The 21,036-nt window shown below is 40.6% G+C and overlaps 6 protein-coding genes across 8 annotated transcripts; 4 read left to right on the forward strand and 2 right to left on the reverse strand.

The window, feature by feature from the left end:
• The first annotated feature begins 1,092 nt into the window (after positions 1–1,092).
• On the forward strand, positions 1,093–3,108 carry LOC140781000 (ABC transporter G family member 23). The gene has a single exon (XM_073126747.1). The coding sequence runs from the start codon at positions 1,148–1,150 to the stop codon at positions 3,011–3,013; it is 1,866 nt and encodes a 621-aa protein (XP_072982848.1). The 5' UTR covers positions 1,093–1,147; the 3' UTR covers positions 3,014–3,108.
• Positions 3,109–4,757: 1,649 nt separating this feature from the next.
• LOC140780934 (AT-hook motif nuclear-localized protein 28-like) lies at positions 4,758–5,948 on the forward strand. The gene has a single exon (XM_073126654.1). The coding sequence runs from the start codon at positions 4,833–4,835 to the stop codon at positions 5,628–5,630; it is 798 nt and encodes a 265-aa protein (XP_072982755.1). The 5' UTR covers positions 4,758–4,832; the 3' UTR covers positions 5,631–5,948.
• A 1,603-nt stretch (positions 5,949–7,551) lies between these two features.
• LOC140780936 (NADPH:quinone oxidoreductase-like) lies at positions 7,552–9,140 on the forward strand. Its single transcript, XM_073126655.1, has 3 exons — positions 7,552–7,768; positions 7,858–8,049; positions 8,625–9,140. The coding sequence occupies exons 1-3, from the start codon at positions 7,669–7,671 to the stop codon at positions 8,930–8,932; spliced, it is 600 nt and encodes a 199-aa protein (XP_072982756.1). The 5' UTR covers positions 7,552–7,668; the 3' UTR covers positions 8,933–9,140.
• Positions 9,141–10,266: 1,126 nt separating this feature from the next.
• Positions 10,267–12,597, reverse strand: LOC140781981 (putative pentatricopeptide repeat-containing protein At3g25970). Its single transcript, XM_073128295.1, has one exon. It carries the CDS (start codon positions 12,595–12,597, stop codon positions 10,267–10,269), a length of 2,331 nt encoding a protein of 776 aa, XP_072984396.1.
• A 466-nt stretch (positions 12,598–13,063) lies between these two features.
• On the reverse strand, positions 13,064–17,360 carry LOC140782911 (uncharacterized). The gene is made up of 8 exons (XM_073129785.1): positions 17,126–17,360; positions 16,747–17,031; positions 15,597–15,650; positions 15,297–15,506; positions 14,779–14,924; positions 14,580–14,677; positions 13,541–13,665; positions 13,064–13,458 (listed from the first exon to the last, which is right to left on the reverse strand). Exons 1-8 carry the CDS (start codon positions 17,312–17,314, stop codon positions 13,312–13,314), a joined length of 1,254 nt encoding a protein of 417 aa, XP_072985886.1. The 5' UTR covers positions 17,315–17,360; the 3' UTR covers positions 13,064–13,311.
• A 1,958-nt stretch (positions 17,361–19,318) lies between these two features.
• Positions 19,319–20,429, forward strand: LOC140782259 (protein IRON-RELATED TRANSCRIPTION FACTOR 2-like). Of its 3 annotated transcripts, none has more exons than XM_073128737.1 (3): positions 19,319–19,669; positions 19,754–20,104; positions 20,207–20,429. In XM_073128737.1, exons 1-3 carry the CDS (start codon positions 19,379–19,381, stop codon positions 20,273–20,275), a joined length of 711 nt encoding a protein of 236 aa, XP_072984838.1. In that variant the 5' UTR covers positions 19,319–19,378; the 3' UTR covers positions 20,276–20,429. The 3 variants fall into 3 exon arrangements, with proteins under 3 accessions (XP_072984838.1, XP_072984839.1, XP_072984840.1); XM_073128738.1 differs by having other exon boundaries at positions 20,210–20,429; XM_073128739.1 differs by having other exon boundaries at positions 19,757–20,104.
• Positions 20,430–21,036: the final 607 nt, after the last annotated feature.

Raw genomic sequence — 21,036 nt, forward strand, 5'->3', positions numbered from 1 at the left:
GACAACCAAACGAGTTGTTAATTAATGCCCATGATTCGAATGTGCGACTCCCCTCTTCCCACGACTCAGGACACACAGCAAAAGCATCTTCCGAGACGCAGTCGGAGGAAAAGTGACAAACTTGAGCCATTAATTATTGCCACAAAGTCGATCCAACCCCAGCTCTTGTCCCAGACAAGATCGCGATCGATCACGGCCATTATTGGTCGTACACTTGGAAGGGAGTGGATGCCACCCCTGACACGTGTAGGGCCATGTCACACCCTCCTCATTTGCACCAACCAACGCCTCACCCCCTCCAAAAGAATCCCATTCCACCCATCTCACCATTACATCCTTCATCCAGTCATCCTCCCCCTATCAACTATTTGCCTATTTAACCTACCATAGTGTAGTAGTTGTAGTAGGAGGAGTAGTAGTACTGGACACTATTACTAGCTATCTCTCTCACTCTATAGTGATTAATTATGCCTCGCCACCGGAGACAAGCATCTCAAGCTCTCCCTTTGGATTTCAACGTGGCGGAGCAAGAACCATGCCAGGAGTTAGCTCATGAGAATGTAACCAATGGCGGCGGCGGCGGTCAGGGTAAAGTTGCTTTGAGTGCAGGGGTTAATTTGGAAAGTAAAGCGCCGCCTTCCGGCGGCAGCGCCGGGGAGAATGTACCTAAGAAGAAGGCATCTGGTAGTAGTTAGTTAGTATTAACATCTACTCGTGGTGGTTGAAGTTGTTGGTTGCTCTCTGATGAGTCTTGCAATTTTTTTATTTGAAGGGTGGTGTCTGTGCTCGTTTTCTTCAGTAATTTGTGTGTCTTGTTAAGCAATCTAAATTGTTGAATGGGAATTAATTTCTTGGATATTGATTTTTAACCCAAAATAGGCCCGTATATTGTAAAATGGACTTCATCCATCAGGCCCACGAAATGTGAATAAGTTTTGTAAAACTCGGTCAAACAATATTGATGACCTAACGCTACCAAGAAATTTAATCAATTCATAGAGATTCCAAGTTAGGTCCAACCTCCATCTAACGCATTTCAAACCTGTTAGGTTATACCAGCGTAGTAACCCAAAACTCCACTCAAATCTCTCCTCCCTTCTTTTAATCCCCCCCTTCCATTCCCACAATCTTAATGCACTAAAAGACGATGGACAATCTCTGCCTCGAGCTCGACTCGGCCTTCCTCTCCGCCACCTCCGACTCCCCACCCGACTCCACCTCCCCGTCCTCCTCCTTTTACCAGTACTCCTCTCCTCCCTCGGTCAAGTCCATCACCCCATCCCGTAAACTGATCGTATCAAACATCTCTTACCGAGTACCTCGCAATGGGAGCATCCTAACCTCCGTCTCCTTCGCCGCGAGGAGCTCGGAGATCCTCGCCGTCGTCGGCCCGAGCGGGGCTGGGAAGTCAACTCTCCTTCGCGTCCTCTCGGGTCGCATCGAGGCGTCCCAGTTCAACCCTACATCCATCTCGCTCAACGATCGGCTCATGACTAGCCCTGCCCAACTCCGCAAGCTTTGCGGCTTCGTCACTCAAGAAGACAACCTCCTGCCTTTGCTCACTGTCAAAGAAACCCTCATGTTCACGGCCAAGTTCCGGCTCAAGGACATGAGCTCGTCGGAGAAGGAGGAGAGGGTCATGAGCTTAATGCAAGAGTTAGGTCTCGATCACATCGCCGATAGCTACGTCGGCGACGAGGAGTTCAGAGGCATCTCGGGAGGAGAGCGAAAGCGCGTGTCGATCGCCGTCGATGTCATCCACGACCCGCCGGTTCTTCTCGTCGACGAGCCGACGTCGGGGTTGGATAGTAGATCGGCCCTTCAAGTGGTTGAGCTACTCGCTTCCATGGCTAAGTCGAGGACACAAATACTTATACTCACGATTCACCAGCCTAGCTATCGGATTCTTGGGTACGTATCCACTTTTCTGCTACTGTCGCATGGCACTGTAGCACACTACGGCAGTCTCAAGTCACTCGAAGAGACCATATCACGTATGGGACTAAAGATTCCAACCCAACTCAATCCTTTAGAGTACGCAATGGAGATCACGCAGCAACTGGAGGAGCACTACGACGCAAAGTTCTCGCAAGAAGATTGCTTGGATGAAGAGCTTTTAATTGTAGATGGCGAAATAGACGATCGTGATCGTGACCCCTACTGCTCCATATGGCAAGAGGTAACCTCACTAGCTTGGAGATTTTGGAGAATTATCTATCGAACTAAGCAGTTATTTGCTGCAAGGACGATGCAAGCAATCGTGGGTGGATTAGGGTTAGGAAGCGTCTACTTGCATGTCAAGACCGACGCCGACGGCGTCGCGAATAGGCTCGGCCTCTTTGCCTTCAGCCTTAGCTTCCTCCTCTCATCTACAGTCGAAGCACTGCCTATCTTCCTCCAAGAACGGCGTGTTCTCATGAGGGAATCATCTCGTAGAATGTATCGGCTATCCTCTTATATGTTTGCAAACACGGCGGTCTTCCTGCCGTTCTTGCTCGTCGTCGCCTTCCTATTCGCCGTGCCGGTGTATTGGCTAGTAGGGCTCAATCCAAGCTTGACTGCATTCCTGTTCTTCGTCTTGGTCGTGTGGATGATAGTGTTGATGGCTAGCTCTCTAGTGCTCTTCCTGAGTGCAATCTCACCTGACTTCATGCTAGGCAACTCACTCATATCTGTATTCCTAGGGATTTTCTTCCTCTTCTCAGGATACTTCATACCGAAGGAGAGCATCCCAAAGTATTGGATCTTCATGTACTACGTCTCACTCTATAAGTATCCTTTGGATTCCCTCCTCATCAACGAGTACTGGAGTGCTAGACAGGAGTGCTTCACTTGGCAGCAAGTGCGTGGGCGTTCCGTTTGCACGCTAACTGGAGGCGACATCTTGAGAGGGAGAGGTTTGGAGAAGGACACGAGATGGGTCAACGTGGGGATCATGTGTGGGTTCTTCTTGGTTTACAGAGTGCTCTGTTGGATTCTACTAGAAAGAAGGGCTTCCAGGACAACTCTGTGAGAGTTGAAAAAGTAACGTCTTTGGTGTGAAAACGGTCGGATGTTATGTGTAAATATTCTTAAATCAATTCATTTATGTTGAACATTTATGACCAACGCATGAAATGTATACGCGTTTGACCAAAACCTTTTTAGTCTATAGAATGCAGCAGTTCTCTACAACCAGACCTGCACGCGATCGGGGTGCTGATCTGATTACATTAGCTCCTCGGTAATCGTGCACTTTTTACTTAGTAAGTCATGACCCATGGTGATTAGACAAGACAAAACAAATCGATATAGAGAGAGAGAGAGAGAGAGAGAGAGAGAGAGAGAGAGAGAGAGAGAGAGTCGAAGAAAGCAAATATTGCAAACAGTGAAGGGTCAAGTGGAAAGAGATGGCCGGCGTCCATGCGCGCTCGCTTGCAGCCTCAGTAACTCCACGCGTCGGCTCCCTATTGGCCTCTATCCCACTGCGGCGCAGAGTTCAACCCATCAATTCCGTGAGTGGAGTCAAAGGGAGGAAACTGGAAAAAGGAAAAGCATGCAAGAGGTGGGGAAAAAAAAAAGAGAGAGAGGAGAGCGAGAACGAAAAAATATATATAAAAAACTAGAATTATTAAAACCAATAGAAGAACAGTAAAAGCTGCAGGTCTTGGCGGATGGATGCAGCTGTGATCGAGTTTACTCCAGGCTATTTTTCGCGTGCTCCCTTTTTGCAGTCAAAGTACAAGTACTTCATCTCTCATCCTGGCCATCCACTCTATTCATAGTATGTGGTGGAGTTAACTTGTTATATTTAACCGGGGTTTAATTTATTTATCTCCAGTTTTAGGCTTCTAGTAGTAGTACATGTATAAAAACGGAAGAACGCATGAGAGTTTAGTCTATTAAAAAAACAATTAACTATAGAGGTATTACATGTTATGTACATAGGGTGAAGGATTGTCAAACTTTAGTCACTGAAATCAAGGTGAGAGATGAAGTTTGAGATTTGATGCTCTTGCTTTTAATTTATAAAAGGGAATATAATGCTTATGAAGAGTATAAAGAAGAAAATAAGTACATAATTAATGAGTCTAAAACTGCTCGTATCTTTTAAAGAGGAACTCACTCGATCTTCTCATGACCTCGCCTCGGTCTACGGTTGAGGCAGTAAAAGCAGGGCATCATCCGACTACTATTTCTCATCAGAATTTGGCATATATCTTGAGCCAAAACCTCTCTCTCTCTCTCTCTCTCTCTCTCTCTCTCTCTCTCTCTCTCTCTCTCTCTCTCTCTCACACACACACACACACTAATTAAACCATCCTGCAGCTTTAACCGCCGGCTTAAACCCCCCACCAATGAGTAATAACCAACGCGTCCAACTAATAACTCCCCCCAAAATCCCCTACTTTGACCATGCAAAACTCGACCAGAGACCGGTGATGTGACGTAAGAGCCAGCCGGGGGGCCCCACGTTTTTTCTCTCGCTCGGTGGCCTTCGATTTGACGTTTCGACCCACGCCGTAACTCTACTGCCTCGAAATCCACACCCTACGATTTAAACGAATTTGGGAATGCATCACTGGGAAGAAGAAAGAGGGTGTTGTGTGTCAAATTTCGCGACATCAAGATTCGGAGTCACATCGAACGCACGGCTGGGATGGCGTACAGGTGAAGTTTAACGTAAGATAAAGCCGCGAGGGCAACGTACCTCACGTAGGCCTTGCCGTCTCTTTCCTGGCTATATAAAGCCATAGCATCCCATCTCTTTCACTCCAGTCTCCACTATATAAAATATTATCTTCTCCGATTTCGTCTACTATTTACTTCTATTATATTATAAAAGGTTTTCAATGGCGGAGTACGTTAGTAGATCCAGCAATGCCATGGTGCCTCTCTCCCATGCACGCGAGGGCAGCCACGTGTCCGACGACGACGACGACGGCGGGAGCAAAACCCACGCTTCCGGCGACACGCCCCCTCCGGCACATCTGCCGCTTGTGTCGACGTCTTCCTCCTCCGCCGGGAAGAAGCCGCGGGGGCGGCCCCCCGGGTCCAAGAACAAGCCCAAGCCCCCCGTGGTGATCACCCGGGACAGTGAGTCGGCGATGCAGCCCGTCGTCTTTGAGCTCGCCGCCGGCGCCGATGTCATCGGGAGCATATCCGCCTTCGCCCTTCGCCGCCGCGTCGGCATCTCGGTCCTCAGCGGAGCCGGCGCCGTCGCCAACGTGGCGCTCCGCCACCCCACGTCGCCGGCGTCCACCATAACCCTCCACGGCCGGTTCGACATCCTCTCCATCTCCGGGAGCTTCCTGCCGTCGCCGGCGAGCTCATCCCCCTTCACTGTTTCCTTGGCGGGGGCACAGGGGCAGGTGATAGGGGGAACGGTGGCGGGGCCGCTGACGGCGGCGACTGCGATGGTGGTGGTGGCTGCGTCGTTCTTGAAGCCGGAGTTCTACCGGCTACCTCCGGTGGAGGAAGACGACACAGATGCGAAAGAGGAGGAAGAGATAAAGCCGGCCGCCGCGGTTGAACCGGTCCAGGTTTACGGTGGGGTTATTCCGTTCACCTCCGGTCAGGTTACCCCTCACCACGAGAGGGTTTTGTGGGCCCAGCCCTCTTCATCTCGTCCTCCTAGTCATCACTACTAATGAAGCAAATTAGACTCTCTTTTTTAATCATCAAACTTGTTTCTTTGAAGGGGAAAAAAATAGAGGCTACTTAGCGTTATATTTTTTTTATAGTGCGAGGGCTAAAAAGCAAAATAGTGGCAAATCTTCTCCTTCCTCGGGAAGAGAAGAACACCCCAACTCCCCATGCAGGCTTAAAGAGTATGAAGAGATCAGACGGCGAGTGACAGTAAAATCTTGGCCCTTCCATTTTTCTTTCCCCCTTTAATTTCTTTTTTATCTTATTTCATACTAAGATGGGATGTTTCAGTGAATACTACTACTCGCTCGTTGGTTTTCTTTTGCTGAATTTTGCATACAACACCCTATATTGAACTCAATTTGAAATGGTTGCTTATGTTCTACTCCAGAAGTCAAGTTGGTCAAATTAAAGTTTGGTCCTCACACTTCTTTTTAATTTCTAAAACGCATCCACATGGCCACATCCGTAACTTGATGATAAAAAAAGAAGAGAAAAGGGAAAGGGGGAAAGAGAATATAAACATATATATATAGAGAGAGAGAGAGAGAGAGATCTAGTACTGCAATCCTCGTCTCTTTTGACGAAGAAAGATGGCAATGGCGAAAAGAGAAGATTTGGAACAGAGGAGGGGTGTTGGAGTTTCTTTCGGCTGCTCCGTGTTCCACTTTTACTCGTCAGGGAAGAGAGATGGTGTACTCGAACTTGATTGGGTTTGCCACTTTTGGCTAACGTGGGCTCCGCTGTGTACTTTCTTGTAAGGTTTATTTGAGGCCGGTGGGGCCTCCGGATTTTTCCGGAACCGATAGCTGTCGGCAGAAATGTTTGAAGGTTAGCTATCCTTTCATGATCTTAATCTCACTTTAAAATAATTATAAAACACAGGGTGCTTTTTGATAAATTTCTCTAAAAAAATAATACTCCGTTCAACGAAGCCATACTTAGTCTAAGGACGTTGGAAACTTCTACAATAACAAGATTGACATTTGATTTGTTTCTATCCGGAATTAGCCTAAGACCGTTGACTAATCTAACTACCAGGTCAAAATCTAAATTTATTCCTATATATCATATTGATTTAAGAGAAAATAATACATTAATTATTATTTTTATAACGAAATCTCCTTTCCCAATCTTACAACGTTATTACAACACGGAGATGCAAAATTTTGACCTTTAGTCAATAAAAAAAGGCTAATTTTAATTGTAAAGAAACTGGCTGCTATCCCATCACATTCAACTACTCAAGTCCATCCATGTTCTTCTTCCCCCCAAATGGGAATAGGTGACTCTAAAATCAACTTAGATCCATTTGAATCGTTAAAACCGATGACTTTTGAATGGAATTATTAGTCATTAATGACTCAGACTGTTTCTAACTCTTGGATTCGATTGGCAGTATTTTGTATTAGAGTATCTCAATAGCGTTGCAAAAATATTCATAAGAATTAAAGGCCATGTTTACTTTGAGTTCAGAGATCCAGAACTCCTGAATTGATTTAGTAATTAAATATATATTTTTTTACTTTTTATTTTAAAAAAAATTAAGATTAAAAAGTAAAATTAATTAATCTAATTCGGGGCTTAGCCACTTAAACCAAAGAAGGCCAGGATTCCTTTCTTAAAAGGCAATAATAGTATCTAAAGGAGATGCCTCTCCAGTGTTCCTGTGAATACTACTAACTTTATTCCGAAATGACCTGGCAAATAAGCCATTGTTGATATGCTACGCTAAGATGGGCCCCTCCTACCTTCAACCAACTAAAGGCTTTTAAAAACTATTTATTTATTTTAATAATGACCTGTCAAATTGCAAAGAAGCCACTTGGTTCACTCGATATTCTAACTCTTGGTCTCTATTCTAAACACCCAACGTATACTAGTTTTTATTCGCTTTCGCTACTTATTCTCTTTTTCTCTATTCAAACGACGGACTTTATCCTTCTCTCCTCTATACGCCGTTTCCTTTTACACTTATAAAAGCAAGGCCTACGGGAGCCGAACAGCAAACACGAAGGAAACCAAATCAGAGAGCGAGAAATGGAAGGCGCAATACTCGCGGCGAAGCCCGTCATCAGGTTGGCGGCCATCAGTGGCTCTCTCCGGAAAGGCTCCTATAACCGTGGCCTCATCCGATCCGGCAAGCTCCCTATTCCCCTCTCTGGTTATTCTTATTCGTCTCACCTTATCCCCCCTGCGCTAATCTTATTCTTTCTTCTCGGGATAAAGCCGTCGAGCTCTGCAAAGACTCCATCCCCGGGGTGGAGTTGGAGCACGTCGACATCGCGCCCCTCCCGTTGCTCAACACGGATCTCGAGGTCGACGGCACATTTCCGCCGGCGGTGGAGGCGTTTCGCAAGAAGATTCTCGAAGCCGATGGATACCTTTTCGCTTCTCCGGAGTATAACTATTCTATTGCAGGTAAAGAAATCGTACTATTCTCGATATATTTGGTTATACTGAATTGTCCGGAAGCTGTTTGTGTTTATGTCGATGAGAAATTTTGCGGATATGACCAAGAATCTATTTTTATTAGTTGACACTGCTTTTAGAGCATTAGTTATACTGTTACTGTGATCGAATACATCCTTATGTAGTTGTTAATAAGTTTAGATAAATTCAGTAGCTAATATTGTTAGCCTTATACGAATAACTCAATTAGTGCATATAATCTCGGAATATAAGAGACAAAAGCATCCTATAATTTTAGTGCATATTTTTGCCCATTTGAGATATGTACTTTTACAATAGGGAGTGATGTATACATCGAAAAAGGACATACTAGAAATTGGAAGATATGCATATTAGTTTTGATTAGTTTGTTAGACATACATTACCTGTAATACGAATTGTAGCATTGTGACAAGTGCATGTCAAGGAGATAGGTTGATAAATAAAAGTAGTAAGCAAAATGTTAGGCATAAATAATGTCTCAGTGTTGGAAATTCCTAGGCAGTAGGTGCAATTGATATTTTTTTGCTCTGTTGCTCATGCAGGGCCTCTGAAGAATGCTATTGATTGGGCATCTAGGTACCCAAATTGTTGGGCAGACAAACCTGCTGCTATTGTGAGTGCTGGAGGAGGGTTCGGGGGTGGACGATCGCAATACCATCTCCGCCAAGTCGGAGTTTTTCTAGATCTTCATTTCATTAATAAGCCAGAACTGTTTGTCTCCGCGTTCCAACCTCCGCAAAAGTTTGATAGCGAAGGAAATTTGATCGATCCTGAAATTAAAGAACGGCTGAAGCAAATCATCCTATCATTGCAGGCTTTCACCCTTAGGCTAAAGGGTGAAAAAAGTTGAATCTTTTGATCACTAGATCACTGCATTTAAGTAACCTATCTCAGCTACATTGTGCTGAGGCTATGCTTCTTGTTTACATTTTGTTGTTGAAACTAGGATAAAGAGAGATATTGTTGATGCCATATCAACTCAATTTCTTCTATGTAATTGGGTGAATCATGTTAAATGATTTGGATGAACTAATAAATAAAAGAGTATTTATTCGCTATTTTTTGTGTGACATGTTGGAGCAATCTCAGGTCATCTATGTTATCATATATATATATATTTACCGATGGAGCTATTTGTAGAAAAGAAAGTTATTAGATTTTAGTAATAATAAGACTGGGCTTTTAAAAGCGTTTATTTTATATATTAAATATATATATTATTATAATAAAATGCACACAATTTATATAAAAGATGAAAACAAATACTTATTTTTATTATTTTAAAAATTATTTATTTTTTGCGCAAATACCCCGCTTGTTAGAGAATTTCTTCTCTATTTTTATTTAGTTGTATTAGAAAATGGAACTGAATATTTTTATATAGATTCTATTATAATAAGACAAATCCCTCAAATTTCTTCCATTGAAGTAGTCTAAATCCAAAGGAAAGCATATTGTTTCCTCCATAGTAGATTTACCGTACCAAATTGTGGATTTCTTCAAATCATACACTTATAGAAAATTAGTTCTCTGACATGACAATTCTCACATAAATTCAAAATTAAACTCATACAAAACCCTTCACAAATTTTACTGAAATCTTGCAGGCAGTGATAAACAAATTTTGTATCTTTAAGTGAGGCTACAGATTAAGTATATATATAAAAAAGTTAAATGTAAATATAATGGATTCACACTCCTTTATGTACTTGATACATATATATTTACAGATATTGCATGTTATGTACAATGTCTTGCCATTATGTATGTCTTAGGAGAGTACAGAAAAACTGGTTTATATTCTATACAGTAAGCTCCTTATTATAAGGAGCTCGTCATTAATTCATAATCAACCATCTGTCTCCATGTTAATACTTCTTTCAGACTATTCGCATGCCGGTAGGAATTATACTGCTTTTGCAATTATCAAGCTGATACCAAGCAAAACGCTCAAACACACAACATTTCTCTATAGGCAAGCATGTAACAGATGATCTATCTAACTTGCCTGCTGAAGCTCACCTCGAACTCCATACTCTCTTCCATATCTATGAGAAACTATATCAGAGTTTCAACCAGAAGAAGTTACCTCCACATCCAAGGAACTTGAAGAACTTTTTAATGTTTTCCCTTTTGATAAGTTTAAGTTTATGCCACTATCATATCATCGCACACAATCTTATTTCAGATGTGGCTTCTGCTATCTGCAGAGAAAACATACTTTTTGCCTTTGACCCTTCTTATCCAGCTGATTCCTGATTGTTTCTTATCTGCCTGAGATTTCATTAGCTTCCTGATCTCCCTCATTTCCTTCCATCTTCCAGCAGAAGCATACAGATTTGATAGGGCAATGTAAGTTCCAGGGTCTTTTGGATTCAATTTCAAAAGCTGTTTGGCTGAGTACTCTCCTAATTCAATATTCCTGTGGAAACTGCTAGCTGCAAGTAATGATGTCCAAATATGCTCGTTGGCATCAAAAGGCATTCTCTCCACAAGATCAATTGCCTCTTTAAACCTTCCTGCCCTGCCAAACATGTCAATGAGACAAGCATAGTGGTTAATAGTTGGTTTCTCAATAGCTTTGAAATATTCATATCCCTTTTCTACCATTCCACCTCGGTTGCATGCACTGAGGACCCCTAAAAAAGTGATGTGGTTGGGCTGCATATCCTTATTGTTCAGTAATTCATGAAATGCTTCAGTGGCTCTTTTAGCAAACCCATGCTGAGATAGGCTACTGATCATGGCATTCCAGGAGGCCAAGTCTCGCCATTGTATCTCATCAAATATATCACTTGCTTCTTCTATGTAACCACACATAGCGTACATATACAGCAAGCTACTAGCAATAAAATTGTGGCAATTAACATGAAGACCTGATTTGATTATCTGGGAATGAATCTGTTTGCCTTCTTCCACTGCTGCAAGTTCTGCACATGAACTTAGAATAGTTGCGAATGTGTAACTATTTGCAGGCTGTGCTAATTCATCAGATATCATTCTGACATACAATTTTAAAGCTGTATGACTTTCACCACTTTGAGAAAATCCTGCTATAAGAGAAGTCCACTGGACTATGTCTGGTTGATGGATCTGCTCAAAAAGACGGAGTGCGTCATCTAAAAGATGGTGCTCTGTGTACATTCTAATGAGAGAGCTTACTATGGGTGAATTACCTATACTCTGACAGCATCCAAACTTGATAGCCAAAGCATGCAACCGCATTCCCTGATGCAGTCCTATTGTCGTTAATAGTGTCTTCACAGTAGCCTCACGGAGCTCCTTGCCCATCTCCAAAGCTTCAAATAATGCATCAATAGCTTCTATGACATGCCCATTTCTAGCATACCCTTGGATTACCAAATTAAAACTCGCATCATCCTTTTCCTCCATCTCATCAAGAACTCGCTGAGCTTCATAAAAGCAACCATAGTTAATATAGGCCTCGAAAAGAGCACTGCTCACAAACACATCCAACTTAACCTCCATCATCTTTGCAATTAGACCATGTACTTGCACGACATCGAAAAAGTTAACATTTGGTTCTTTCAGAGATTGAAGAACACAACCAAAGGTGACATGATCTGGTCTCACTCCGCTGTCCCTCATCTGACCAAGTAAGTGTAGACACTCTTCTCTACCCAAATTCCCAGCCATCAGAGCATTCCATGACACCACACCAGGCTCAGAAATCTCCCAAAACGCTCTCTTTGCACTCTCCATCTCATCACACTTTGCATACAAATCCACCAAACCAGTCCCCACAAACAAATCAGATCCCATTCTTGATTTGACAATGTGGCCATGAACCTGCTGGCCCTCAAACAATGCAGGAATACTCGCACAGGCACGAAGAGCACACGAATAGGCATATGCATTCATCTCCAGACAACCACTCCTTACCATTTCCGCAAATATCCTCAAAGGCTCAACATACTCACCGGCATCAGTGTAACCCACCATCATGGAAGTAAACGCGACAGCATCTCTATCAGGAATTCCGTCAAACAACTTACGGGCAACTCCAGTTAACTCAAATTCACAATACAAGCTTACTAATTTAGTGCATAACACAGTGAAGTCCGAGCGAGAAAGCAATCCGCGTTGCTTGATCAGGTAACCATGGATCTGGAGCAGCAAGAAGGAATCTTTCGAGTCAAAACAGGCGTTTAAGACCAAACGTAGAGTGATGTGGTCAGGGAACGAGGTGGAGAGGAGCATATCGAGGAAGATGCGGAGGGCGGCGTCGGCGCGGCGGTGGCGGAGGCAAGCGGAGATGGCGGTGTTCCATGTGACGGTGTCGTGGATGGGGAGGAGGTGGAAGAGCTTGAGGGTCTGGTGTAATGGTTTGGACTGGGCTGCGTTGGAGAAGAAGACATTGGACTTGATGGAGAGGGCGGTGAGCTGAGATGGAGAAGACGGTGGTTTGGAAATGGACAGTGAGACGTGGGGCTTGGAGGGATGGTTGTGGGAGGAGATGGGCGGAAGCGCATGGAGAACGAGAGTGCTCACCATGTAAACAAAAAGAAGCTGCTCCTCTTTGTTATATTTGCAAAACAACTCCTTTTATTTGCAAAGAAGCAACACAATTTGTTTAGAAGTTTTCCAAATAGTAAGATTAACCTTTGGTGCTTTTATCTACTATATAAATTATGCACATGTTCTCAGTTTCCCAGAGTTTTAGACTATTTATTACGCGAGGATAATCTTACATGTGAAAAATACTGTACTTTTTCTTTTTCTTTTTCTTTTTACCGGTGAGGATGAGAAGAGAAGAGAGGTGTTACACCAGAACTATTCAATTACTGGAACAGTGAAATTCATGAGCCAAGGATGCTTGTAACATAAATTCATTCCCACATGAAGTAACGGAGTTTTAATCTGTACATGACTAAATGGTGAGACAATGAAACAAATGTTGTGAGGAGAAATCAAGGAACCAAAATCAAAAGATTAGAGAAAAGATAAAAACAGACACCAATTTGGAACTTTGGAGATGCTATAATCGATGTATTTAGGTCAAAAATAGCTATACAAGTGGTTTCTGCACATCATGGTAGCATTTATCATACAAAATATGTACTTGACATAACTTAATCTACTATTACAGGGGTACAGTCATGGATATATCTCCATTTTTACCAATTTTCAGTTCCACATGTATGTATTCGGCCCTATTCATCTGCAACGTAGTCAGGACAAGTTCTGTTGATTCACTATGAACTCGTGCTACCACGGTTCATATTTGTTACTCCAATAACTCGTGCTGATTTTGTGCTTGTTCCAACCTTCCTCTGCCAAAATGAGGTTTAGCCGTGCCATAAGATTCTTTACTGCGTCTTCCTTCGATGAATCAACATGATCAGATTGAGAGTCCTGTTCCAGGAATTATAAGGATGCAAGTTATTTAACTTCCAACATATAGTAGCTTAGCATGACTTACTTAGGTCGTTATTACCATTGATTTTTGGTACATTGTCAAACACTGTAAAGAATCTTCGTAGTAGCCACAATGGTATAGAAGAGCAGCATAGTCTCTTAGTTCCTGGTAACTATCATGCAGGAGTATAAGCCTCTCACATGCTGTCAAAAGAGACTGATTAGTTCATAAGATCAATATTGATTTGGGGCAGTCTCGTGAAGAATAATTCGTATGACTAAGCAGAGTAAGAAGAGTGAGTGTGATACTAGATGCACAGAGAACTTTTCCTTTTCCTATGCAGGTCAACAAAGATAAGATAAGGCTCATGAATCCACTGAGAGGCAATGACTGGTTTCTTGGAAGTAGCAGTCGATTCAACTTTCATTCAGTTGAAAAGATCATCCTTCTAACTTTTAGCTGGAGTGTAACTTAACGACAAATTAAAACATATTTCAACAATCTAATAAGCAATTTGAGGAGGGGGATAATAGCAGTTAAAGTTGATGAGCTGAAAATGTGAACACTTACAACAAATGTAACAAGCCACTTGTCAATATATATCCAACAGAGAAAATAATGAACAGTTAAAGTTGATGAACTGAAAATGTGATCGCTTGTATACTACTTTGAGAACCCAAACAATGTAACAAGCCACTTGTCAGTATATATCCACCCTCCCAAGATATCAATTATATCAACTTTAAACAAAAATGTATCAACTTTGGTATTGTCATGACGATGAAGAGGATGTACCATAATAGAAATATATATTAGTCAATGGTTTGAAAGTAGTTTAAATAGAGTTGGCATCGAGCTTATGATTGTTGAGATATATACCAACCTTATACAGATAAAACTAGTCGTCTAGCTTGATCAAGGATCTCGACATAATCTTCATGATAAAAAGAAAATTTTTACATCATCGTCATCGTATTTCTATTTTAACTCAATATCTCTCTTGTTATCCGATATACTCAAAATCAGTCTAGCCACAACGTTTTTCACTAAGTTGGATGAAGTATGCTTAAAAGGAATGTGAAATTAGATTTTAAGCAACAGAATCAAAAAGAGATACCTGCTAATGCACGCCGCATATCACCAAAACGAGCAGTAGTCCAAACTCCACGCTCTAGTCTATGCTGAGCAGCTTTAGCAGAAGCTATCTCTAAACCACTGATAGTAAAACAAATGATACCAAGAATTATATCAATTGTGACATTAGAGGAATCTAAAATCATGTGAAGCAAAAAGGTTTTCTCTAGAGATAAGCTAACCTCACATTGTTATGTGTCCTTGAGTACATTTCACCTACACTGCCAGGTCCATACATATGGTTTGCAGCACGCATGGCCCTCAGAAATAAATTACTAGAGTGATCATACGGGAATGGCCAGAAAGCCTCTTTCAGATTTGTCAGTATCTGCAAAATGGATTGTCAGGGAAAAACTAAAATTGCAGCAAAAAGTTTTGAACATTTGAAGAATAATTGAGTACAGATAGGATTCTAAGCCAGATATAATGTACTAGAGCTTTTAGAAGGTTATTGAATATGGTCTACAGAATATACTAAAAATGGCCATCAAGTTGCCGATATAGTGATGCTATTATTTTCAGCTTGAAGAGGATACAAGATAGCCTACATAATGGATACATACATATATATATACTTAAACAAGTGTTTATGGTAAATGTTTCATGTGCTTATACCTGTATGCATGTAGATGTGCAGAAATATAATTCATGTAGTAAATGTCAAAAGTTTCCGTCAGAAACACAGGATCAAATAACTCACCCTCACAAGAAGAGACTTTGATGTCATAATATGATGTTCATCTGACAATTTGCTTTTCTGCTTGCGGTACCCCCTAGGAAGGCTGTCGAGATCATGGGGAAAGTAAATCTCTACATCAAATTCTAGAAAGCAGCAAATGCGCAGCATCTTCAACATTTCTGAATATATTAAGGACAGCATATCAACTGATCCTGATCTACATGTCAGAGCCTGGTCATTGGGTAAATTGCAAATAAACAATGTCTCAACAACAGAACTAAAATGATGCATTATGGAACAGAAAAGTAGAAGAAAGCTTACCGAGTGCAGATACAAAGTACGAGCATCTAACATTGCGTTTGATCTGCGAAATCCCTGATGAATTGAGAAATAAATTCACTCATGCAGGAAATAATAATAATAATAATAATAATAATAATAATAATAATAATAATACAATTCTGAGTAACCGAGGTTTCTAATGTTATACTAGGAAAAGCACATCCAGATAATAATTTTCCACAAACTAAGCTGAACCACTTATAAAAGAATTACTGTTCCATCAATTCATGAGTCTGAACACGACTAAAACATTTTGCCCGAGGATAATTAAATAAATTTGCTAGAAATTTCAGGATGAAAATAACATCTGGTCCACTTTCTCATTTTGTCATACCAGACTTCACTACCTAATAAACACGTTTTAGCTTCAATACCAGATCTGATGTAATTTAGGTAATCAAATTCAGCACAACGCTGTCCCAATTTCTCTACTATACGGCCAAGATTGCATCAGCACCCTTTTTTGGGTGTACCATCACCTTCAACATTATTATTTATTAATAAGTCACAGTTTATATAGGACAACAGTTCTACTAGTAAGTGTAGGTAGATGAAATTGTTGTTGCCAAATACAGCTCAGTAGTCAGCATCATGAGTAATTTATAACCTGTTCAAGACTTGTCGAGTACTATTTGGCACACTAGCTAAATGGAAATCTCCAAATGAATTGCCTCACCCACCACCACCTGTATTAGATCAGATTATGACTTATGACTTATGACGTTTCTCGTCTCAGAGATCAGATCTAATACCATAAAACAAACTAATCCGCATCCAAAAGTGGGAGCATTTAGCTTTAAATTTAGTCTCATCCACCATTTAACAAAAAAGAAGAAGCAAAACTTGGCAAATTGAAAGCAATGACCGATTTAGTGATTATAAGAAGATTGATGTGAGAGCACCGAGGCAGGAAACAAGTTGTCAATTAAGAACAAAACAGAGCCCAAAAAAGGGAGAAAACAGGGTATGCAAAAGAGCAGCCACACATCCCATTCTCAGCTTAATCTCAATAAATATTAGCCAACTTGAATCCAAGATAATAAAAAATAATCCCTTTGGCCAAAAAAAAAAAATTCCATCGAACATATAAAGTGCATTTAAACCACCATAAGAACGCATCCATCCATACCTTGTGGATATACAAGTATCTCTCCAAATTGTCAATGTACACCTCGGGCGGCGCGCTCGAGGGGGGCATATAGGTGGAGCAGAAACCCATGGAGAGGTCATCGAGACGGTCGATGAACGCGTCAACCGGGAGCGGCACCGACGAGTGCGACACGAGCGAGTCGTCCTCCGCCCCCACGTTGAGCACCGCCCGCGCGAGGTCGGGCCCCCGGCTTATCGTGATGCTCGTCTCCGCGTCGATCGCCGTCATCCGCTTGATCTGCCGGCAGAATTCCTCCCTCGCCGCCTAAAACAAGAACCAGATTAAAAAAAAAATCAAAATAAGAAGAAGTTGAAGATTCGTTGATTAAAGGCGGATCAAATCGGATGATTTAGATCACCCTGGCGTGGAGGGTATCGATGCCGGCGGCGTCCAGGGAGTCGTGGAGGAGGAGGCGGGGGAGTGTGCTGGTAACGGCGTCGGATTTGGGATCGCCATGAAGACTGCAACAGAGGAATTTTTTCTTCTGCGGGAAGGAAGAATGGTGGAGCTTGAGAAGGGAGGGGGGAGTCCAGGGGGTGCAGCTCATGATCGGAGCGTGCGTGTGTGTGTATGTGTATGTGTGCAGGGGGGGGAAGTTACACATTCGAGTATAAATAGCCCAAGAAATCATTTGAGGAAAAATTACATTTAGCCCCCCTTTGATTAGGCCTAAATTAGCTTCAACTCCTGTAATTTTATTCTCTAAATTAAAATAATTCTTTTTATCATATTTAACTAAATTAGAGGCCCAAATTTAAAAATAACAAAGTTATGGAAATTAAAGAATATATTTTTATTTATTTTAGATGTATTAAAAATAATTATCAAATCGTCTGCAATTTTGAAACTATTCGAATTCAACCTCTAATTTAATCAAATATAAACTCACAAAGAGATAAAAATATCAAAAATAAAACTGATGAAGTGAATTTATACGTCTAAAATATGATTTCCCTAAACATTTTTCTCTCTTTAGATTTTATTCTTAATTTAAGTTTTGAGTTAATTAAAGGGTGGCATAATTTACTAAGGAATGATTTGGTATTTGATTTACTTGGTAAATAAAGTTTAGAAAGGGGCTATTTTGGTATATAAAAAAGACCATGATATATTTATGGCGTTGGAAGTTTTGTATGAACACAATGAGCTTGGATAGGATTTTCATGGTGTTTTCCTCCTGTGGACCACCACCCTACAAGAACCTAAAAGGTTGGACTGGTTGGTGGAAAGTGCACCATTCTTAACAAGCTTTGTGGGATATATAATTGCTTAAATATAGACTCACAATCATGGTGTCATATTTTTCATCCATGTTTAGTGCCTAATAAATACACATTATGGACATTCAATTAGGCCCATGCATTGGCCCACCATTCTTGGAGGCATATTAGCAAAGTTGTGATCATGATCAAAGACTTTGAGAGAGGAAAATAAGATTCAATGAAACTATGAAAACAAGCATATCCATTCATGTGGTTCTATCATGAACCTCCCTTTGATTTTGATTCCAATATGGATAGTTAATGTGAAGCTCTTCCATGATTGGATTGTAGGATTATTATGCTTACATTATGGTGTATGAGTAACTCTTCAAACATATAATTCATTTGCTTTTTGGCACAATTATAGCTGTTATTTCTCAATCTTGCTACATGTATTGCTACAACTTTGAGTGAAGCCTATTATTCTTCTTAACAATAATTAGATCAATATTGCATCCTTGATAATTGCATCTTTATACGCTTTGGGCTTTGCTTTCCATTTGAATAAGCATAAATTTATTTCGGTATAAGTCTCTTTATACTATCCTCTCTTCGCACCTTTCATCTAATATTTTTATATTTACTAATTATTATTTTACTCGTAAAAAATATTATTTTAATACAAACAGTTTATAAAATGGGTAGAAATTTCTAAACATGAACATGACTCAGTTATCAAACGTATTGTATAACATGTGTCATAATTATATAAATTATTTAAATTATAAACTAATTTTTTAAGATTATAAGTGAGTTTTTTATATTATTAACGAGTTAGTTGAATTGTAAAGAGGTCATCGTATCATAGATGGGTTGGCAAATCGGGACATAAACAGATTAAATATGTTGGGATAATAAATACAAACACAACCTTTTTTAATAGTCCAGCTAGAAGAGTTAACTGATTTATGATCCAAACCTAATTAAACTAAATTAAAACCTGTTTAAAAGTCAGGTCATACAGTATCAAATTATTGGGTCACATAAGCTTTTGTGCCACTCCTATATACTCTCCAAAATATCTCTGCTATTCATATAATAATTACACCTAAACTATACAGATTTAATTACAATTAAACATCTTAATACAAGCTTAAACAATGAGCTAGCATAACAACATACAATCCCACCTTACTTCCTCAAGGCTCATGTCGACACGGATAAAGCTCGTTCCGGCACGTGCAAGCCATCTCCTCACTCAAATCTTTAATTAGTCCAATATTATTACTTGGCTCAAAGTTTAACATACAACTAAACTAATATCAATCAATCATATATACATATATAAACCATAGGTTGGTTGCAGACATTAAGATTGGCGCAAAGTAAGAAGTGCTTAGTATATCTCCATGTTAACCCTCTCTCCCAGAATCTTCTCAACCTTAGCTTGGCAAGCAGATGACAGCATGAGCACTCGTGATCATGAGTTCACCTGCGAAGATCCTTTCGCAAACTTCATCGCACACGATCAACCAGAACTCAACTACTTTGATGATCACCTGCAACAATCCATCACAACCACAGCATCGTCAAGCTCTCATAAGAAGTTGAACCACAACGCGTACGAGCGCGATCGCAGGAAGAAGCTCAATACCTTGTACACCTCTCTCCATGTCTTGCTTCCCGAGATCGATCGAAGTGTATAACCCCTTCGAACTCGTTCTGTTAATTGATTCTGTACAAGACTCCTGTACTGACTGACTGTGATTTGTTTACATATATAGCAGAAGAAGTTGAGCATTCCATCGACGATTTCTCGTGTGTTGAAGTATATTCCTGAGCTACAAAGAGAGGTTGTGAGGTTAAAACGAAGGAAGGAAGAGATAGCGATGATGGCAACGAGGCGAGGAGAAGTGCAGGTAATTAGAGATGGCATAGAGGACTCTCCAGTTGTTTCTGCAACTCTTCTCAGCAACAAAGAAGTCATGGTTCATATTTGTATCATGAACAAGAACGTCACTACTGTTCCTCTATCTAAGATTCTGAGAGTTTTGGAAGGAGAGGGACTTGAGTTAATTCATGCATCAACTTCCACCACTTTTGGATATAGGAGATTCTATAGCCTGCATCTTAAGGTATCTATCCAATTTCATTTCCTCCTAGCTAGTAGATGTTTTCTTATGATTTTTCTTTTAAGAATTTTATCAGATTAAAGTTTTGGTTGCATATGTTTATAGCAGATAAAGCAATGCACAAACATGGCTTGTGAGCATCTGGTGAAAGTTATTAGAGAGAAAGCAAGATGAGATTCCTTCATACAATGATCTCGGATGAGTTCCGGAAATCAAATCACCAAGCATATATGAGAAAGTTTCAGGCTTTACAATATAGGCTTTATGTAAACTATCTGTTTTGTCTACTTATTCTCAATCTGAAATTTATCCAAAGATTTTGTGGTGATTTCTCATCATTTTGAACTTTGTATCTTTGTCGGAAAACCGAACAGGAAAACTCAAGTCTCTCGTATCCTAAAATCTTCTATTTCAAACATCTAATGATAACTACATAAGTAGTTTCCGATCCATTTAATGTTTCCAAGAAACAAAGTGCCATTCAAGACTAAAAGTATGGAGTGAGACTTTTTATGCCGGTATCTGGGCATCTATGAGAATATCGTGGCATGCATAAACTCTTAAAAACATCTCAGAATCAAGATAGAATACCACTTGGATAAATAAAACGAGAAGATATTTTTAACAAATATAACAATATCATACATGATCGAAGATTAAGATTATTATCTTTAACCAGTTGCTTACGTAGGAGATGATGAAACGAGACTTGCTAATATATCGAAAAACATATGGAATAGACATGGACGTGGACAGGAAGAGAGCGTGGCTTGCGAGTGGGAGCACGTGCACTGCTCGTGCAAGCCTCGTCCATTCTCGTGCTGCCCATGAAATTGCACGTGCCAAAGCAAGTTTGTCAAACGAGCTCCCGAATTCTTCTGAGCAAAAATACTAGAATAGCATAATGATTGATTACTATTTTTCCTACTATTTTT

The sequence above is a fragment of the Typha latifolia genome, chromosome 2 (genome assembly GCF_019914945.1).
Source record: "Typha latifolia isolate L0001 chromosome 2, TyphaL0001v2, whole genome shotgun sequence".
NCBI classification, from domain to species: domain Eukaryota; kingdom Viridiplantae; phylum Streptophyta; class Magnoliopsida; order Poales; family Typhaceae; genus Typha; species Typha latifolia.

Excerpts from the sequence above, each read along its gene's own strand:
- LOC140782259 (XM_073128737.1), top strand. The coding sequence starts at position 19,379 with ATGTTAACCCTCTCTCCCAGAATCTTCTCAACCTTAGCTTGGCAAGCA. Across the intron at positions 19,670-19,753 it reads TTCCCGAGATCGATCGAAGT|CAGAAGAAGTTGAGCATTCC; the intron begins GTATAACCCCTT and ends TTACATATATAG. Across the intron at positions 20,105-20,206 it reads TCTATAGCCTGCATCTTAAG|CAGATAAAGCAATGCACAAA; the intron begins GTATCTATCCAA and ends ATATGTTTATAG.
- LOC140781981 (XM_073128295.1), bottom strand. The coding sequence starts at position 12,597 with ATGGTGAGCACTCTCGTTCTCCATGCGCTTCCGCCCATCTCCTCCCAC.
- LOC140781000 (XM_073126747.1), top strand. The coding sequence starts at position 1,148 with ATGGACAATCTCTGCCTCGAGCTCGACTCGGCCTTCCTCTCCGCCACC.
- LOC140782911 (XM_073129785.1), bottom strand. The coding sequence starts at position 17,314 with ATGAGCTGCACCCCCTGGACTCCCCCCTCCCTTCTCAAGCTCCACCAT. Across the intron at positions 14,925-15,296 it reads CAAAGTCTCTTCTTGTGAGG|ATACTGACAAATCTGAAAGA; the intron begins GTGAGTTATTTG and ends TCCATTTTGCAG. Across the intron at positions 13,666-14,579 it reads TATGCGGCGTGCATTAGCAG|CATGTGAGAGGCTTATACTC; the intron begins GTATCTCTTTTT and ends CTCTTTTGACAG.
- LOC140780934 (XM_073126654.1), top strand. The coding sequence starts at position 4,833 with ATGGCGGAGTACGTTAGTAGATCCAGCAATGCCATGGTGCCTCTCTCC.
- LOC140780936 (XM_073126655.1), top strand. The coding sequence starts at position 7,669 with ATGGAAGGCGCAATACTCGCGGCGAAGCCCGTCATCAGGTTGGCGGCC. Across the intron at positions 7,769-7,857 it reads CCGTGGCCTCATCCGATCCG|CCGTCGAGCTCTGCAAAGAC; the intron begins GCAAGCTCCCTA and ends CTCGGGATAAAG. Across the intron at positions 8,050-8,624 it reads GTATAACTATTCTATTGCAG|GGCCTCTGAAGAATGCTATT; the intron begins GTAAAGAAATCG and ends TTGCTCATGCAG.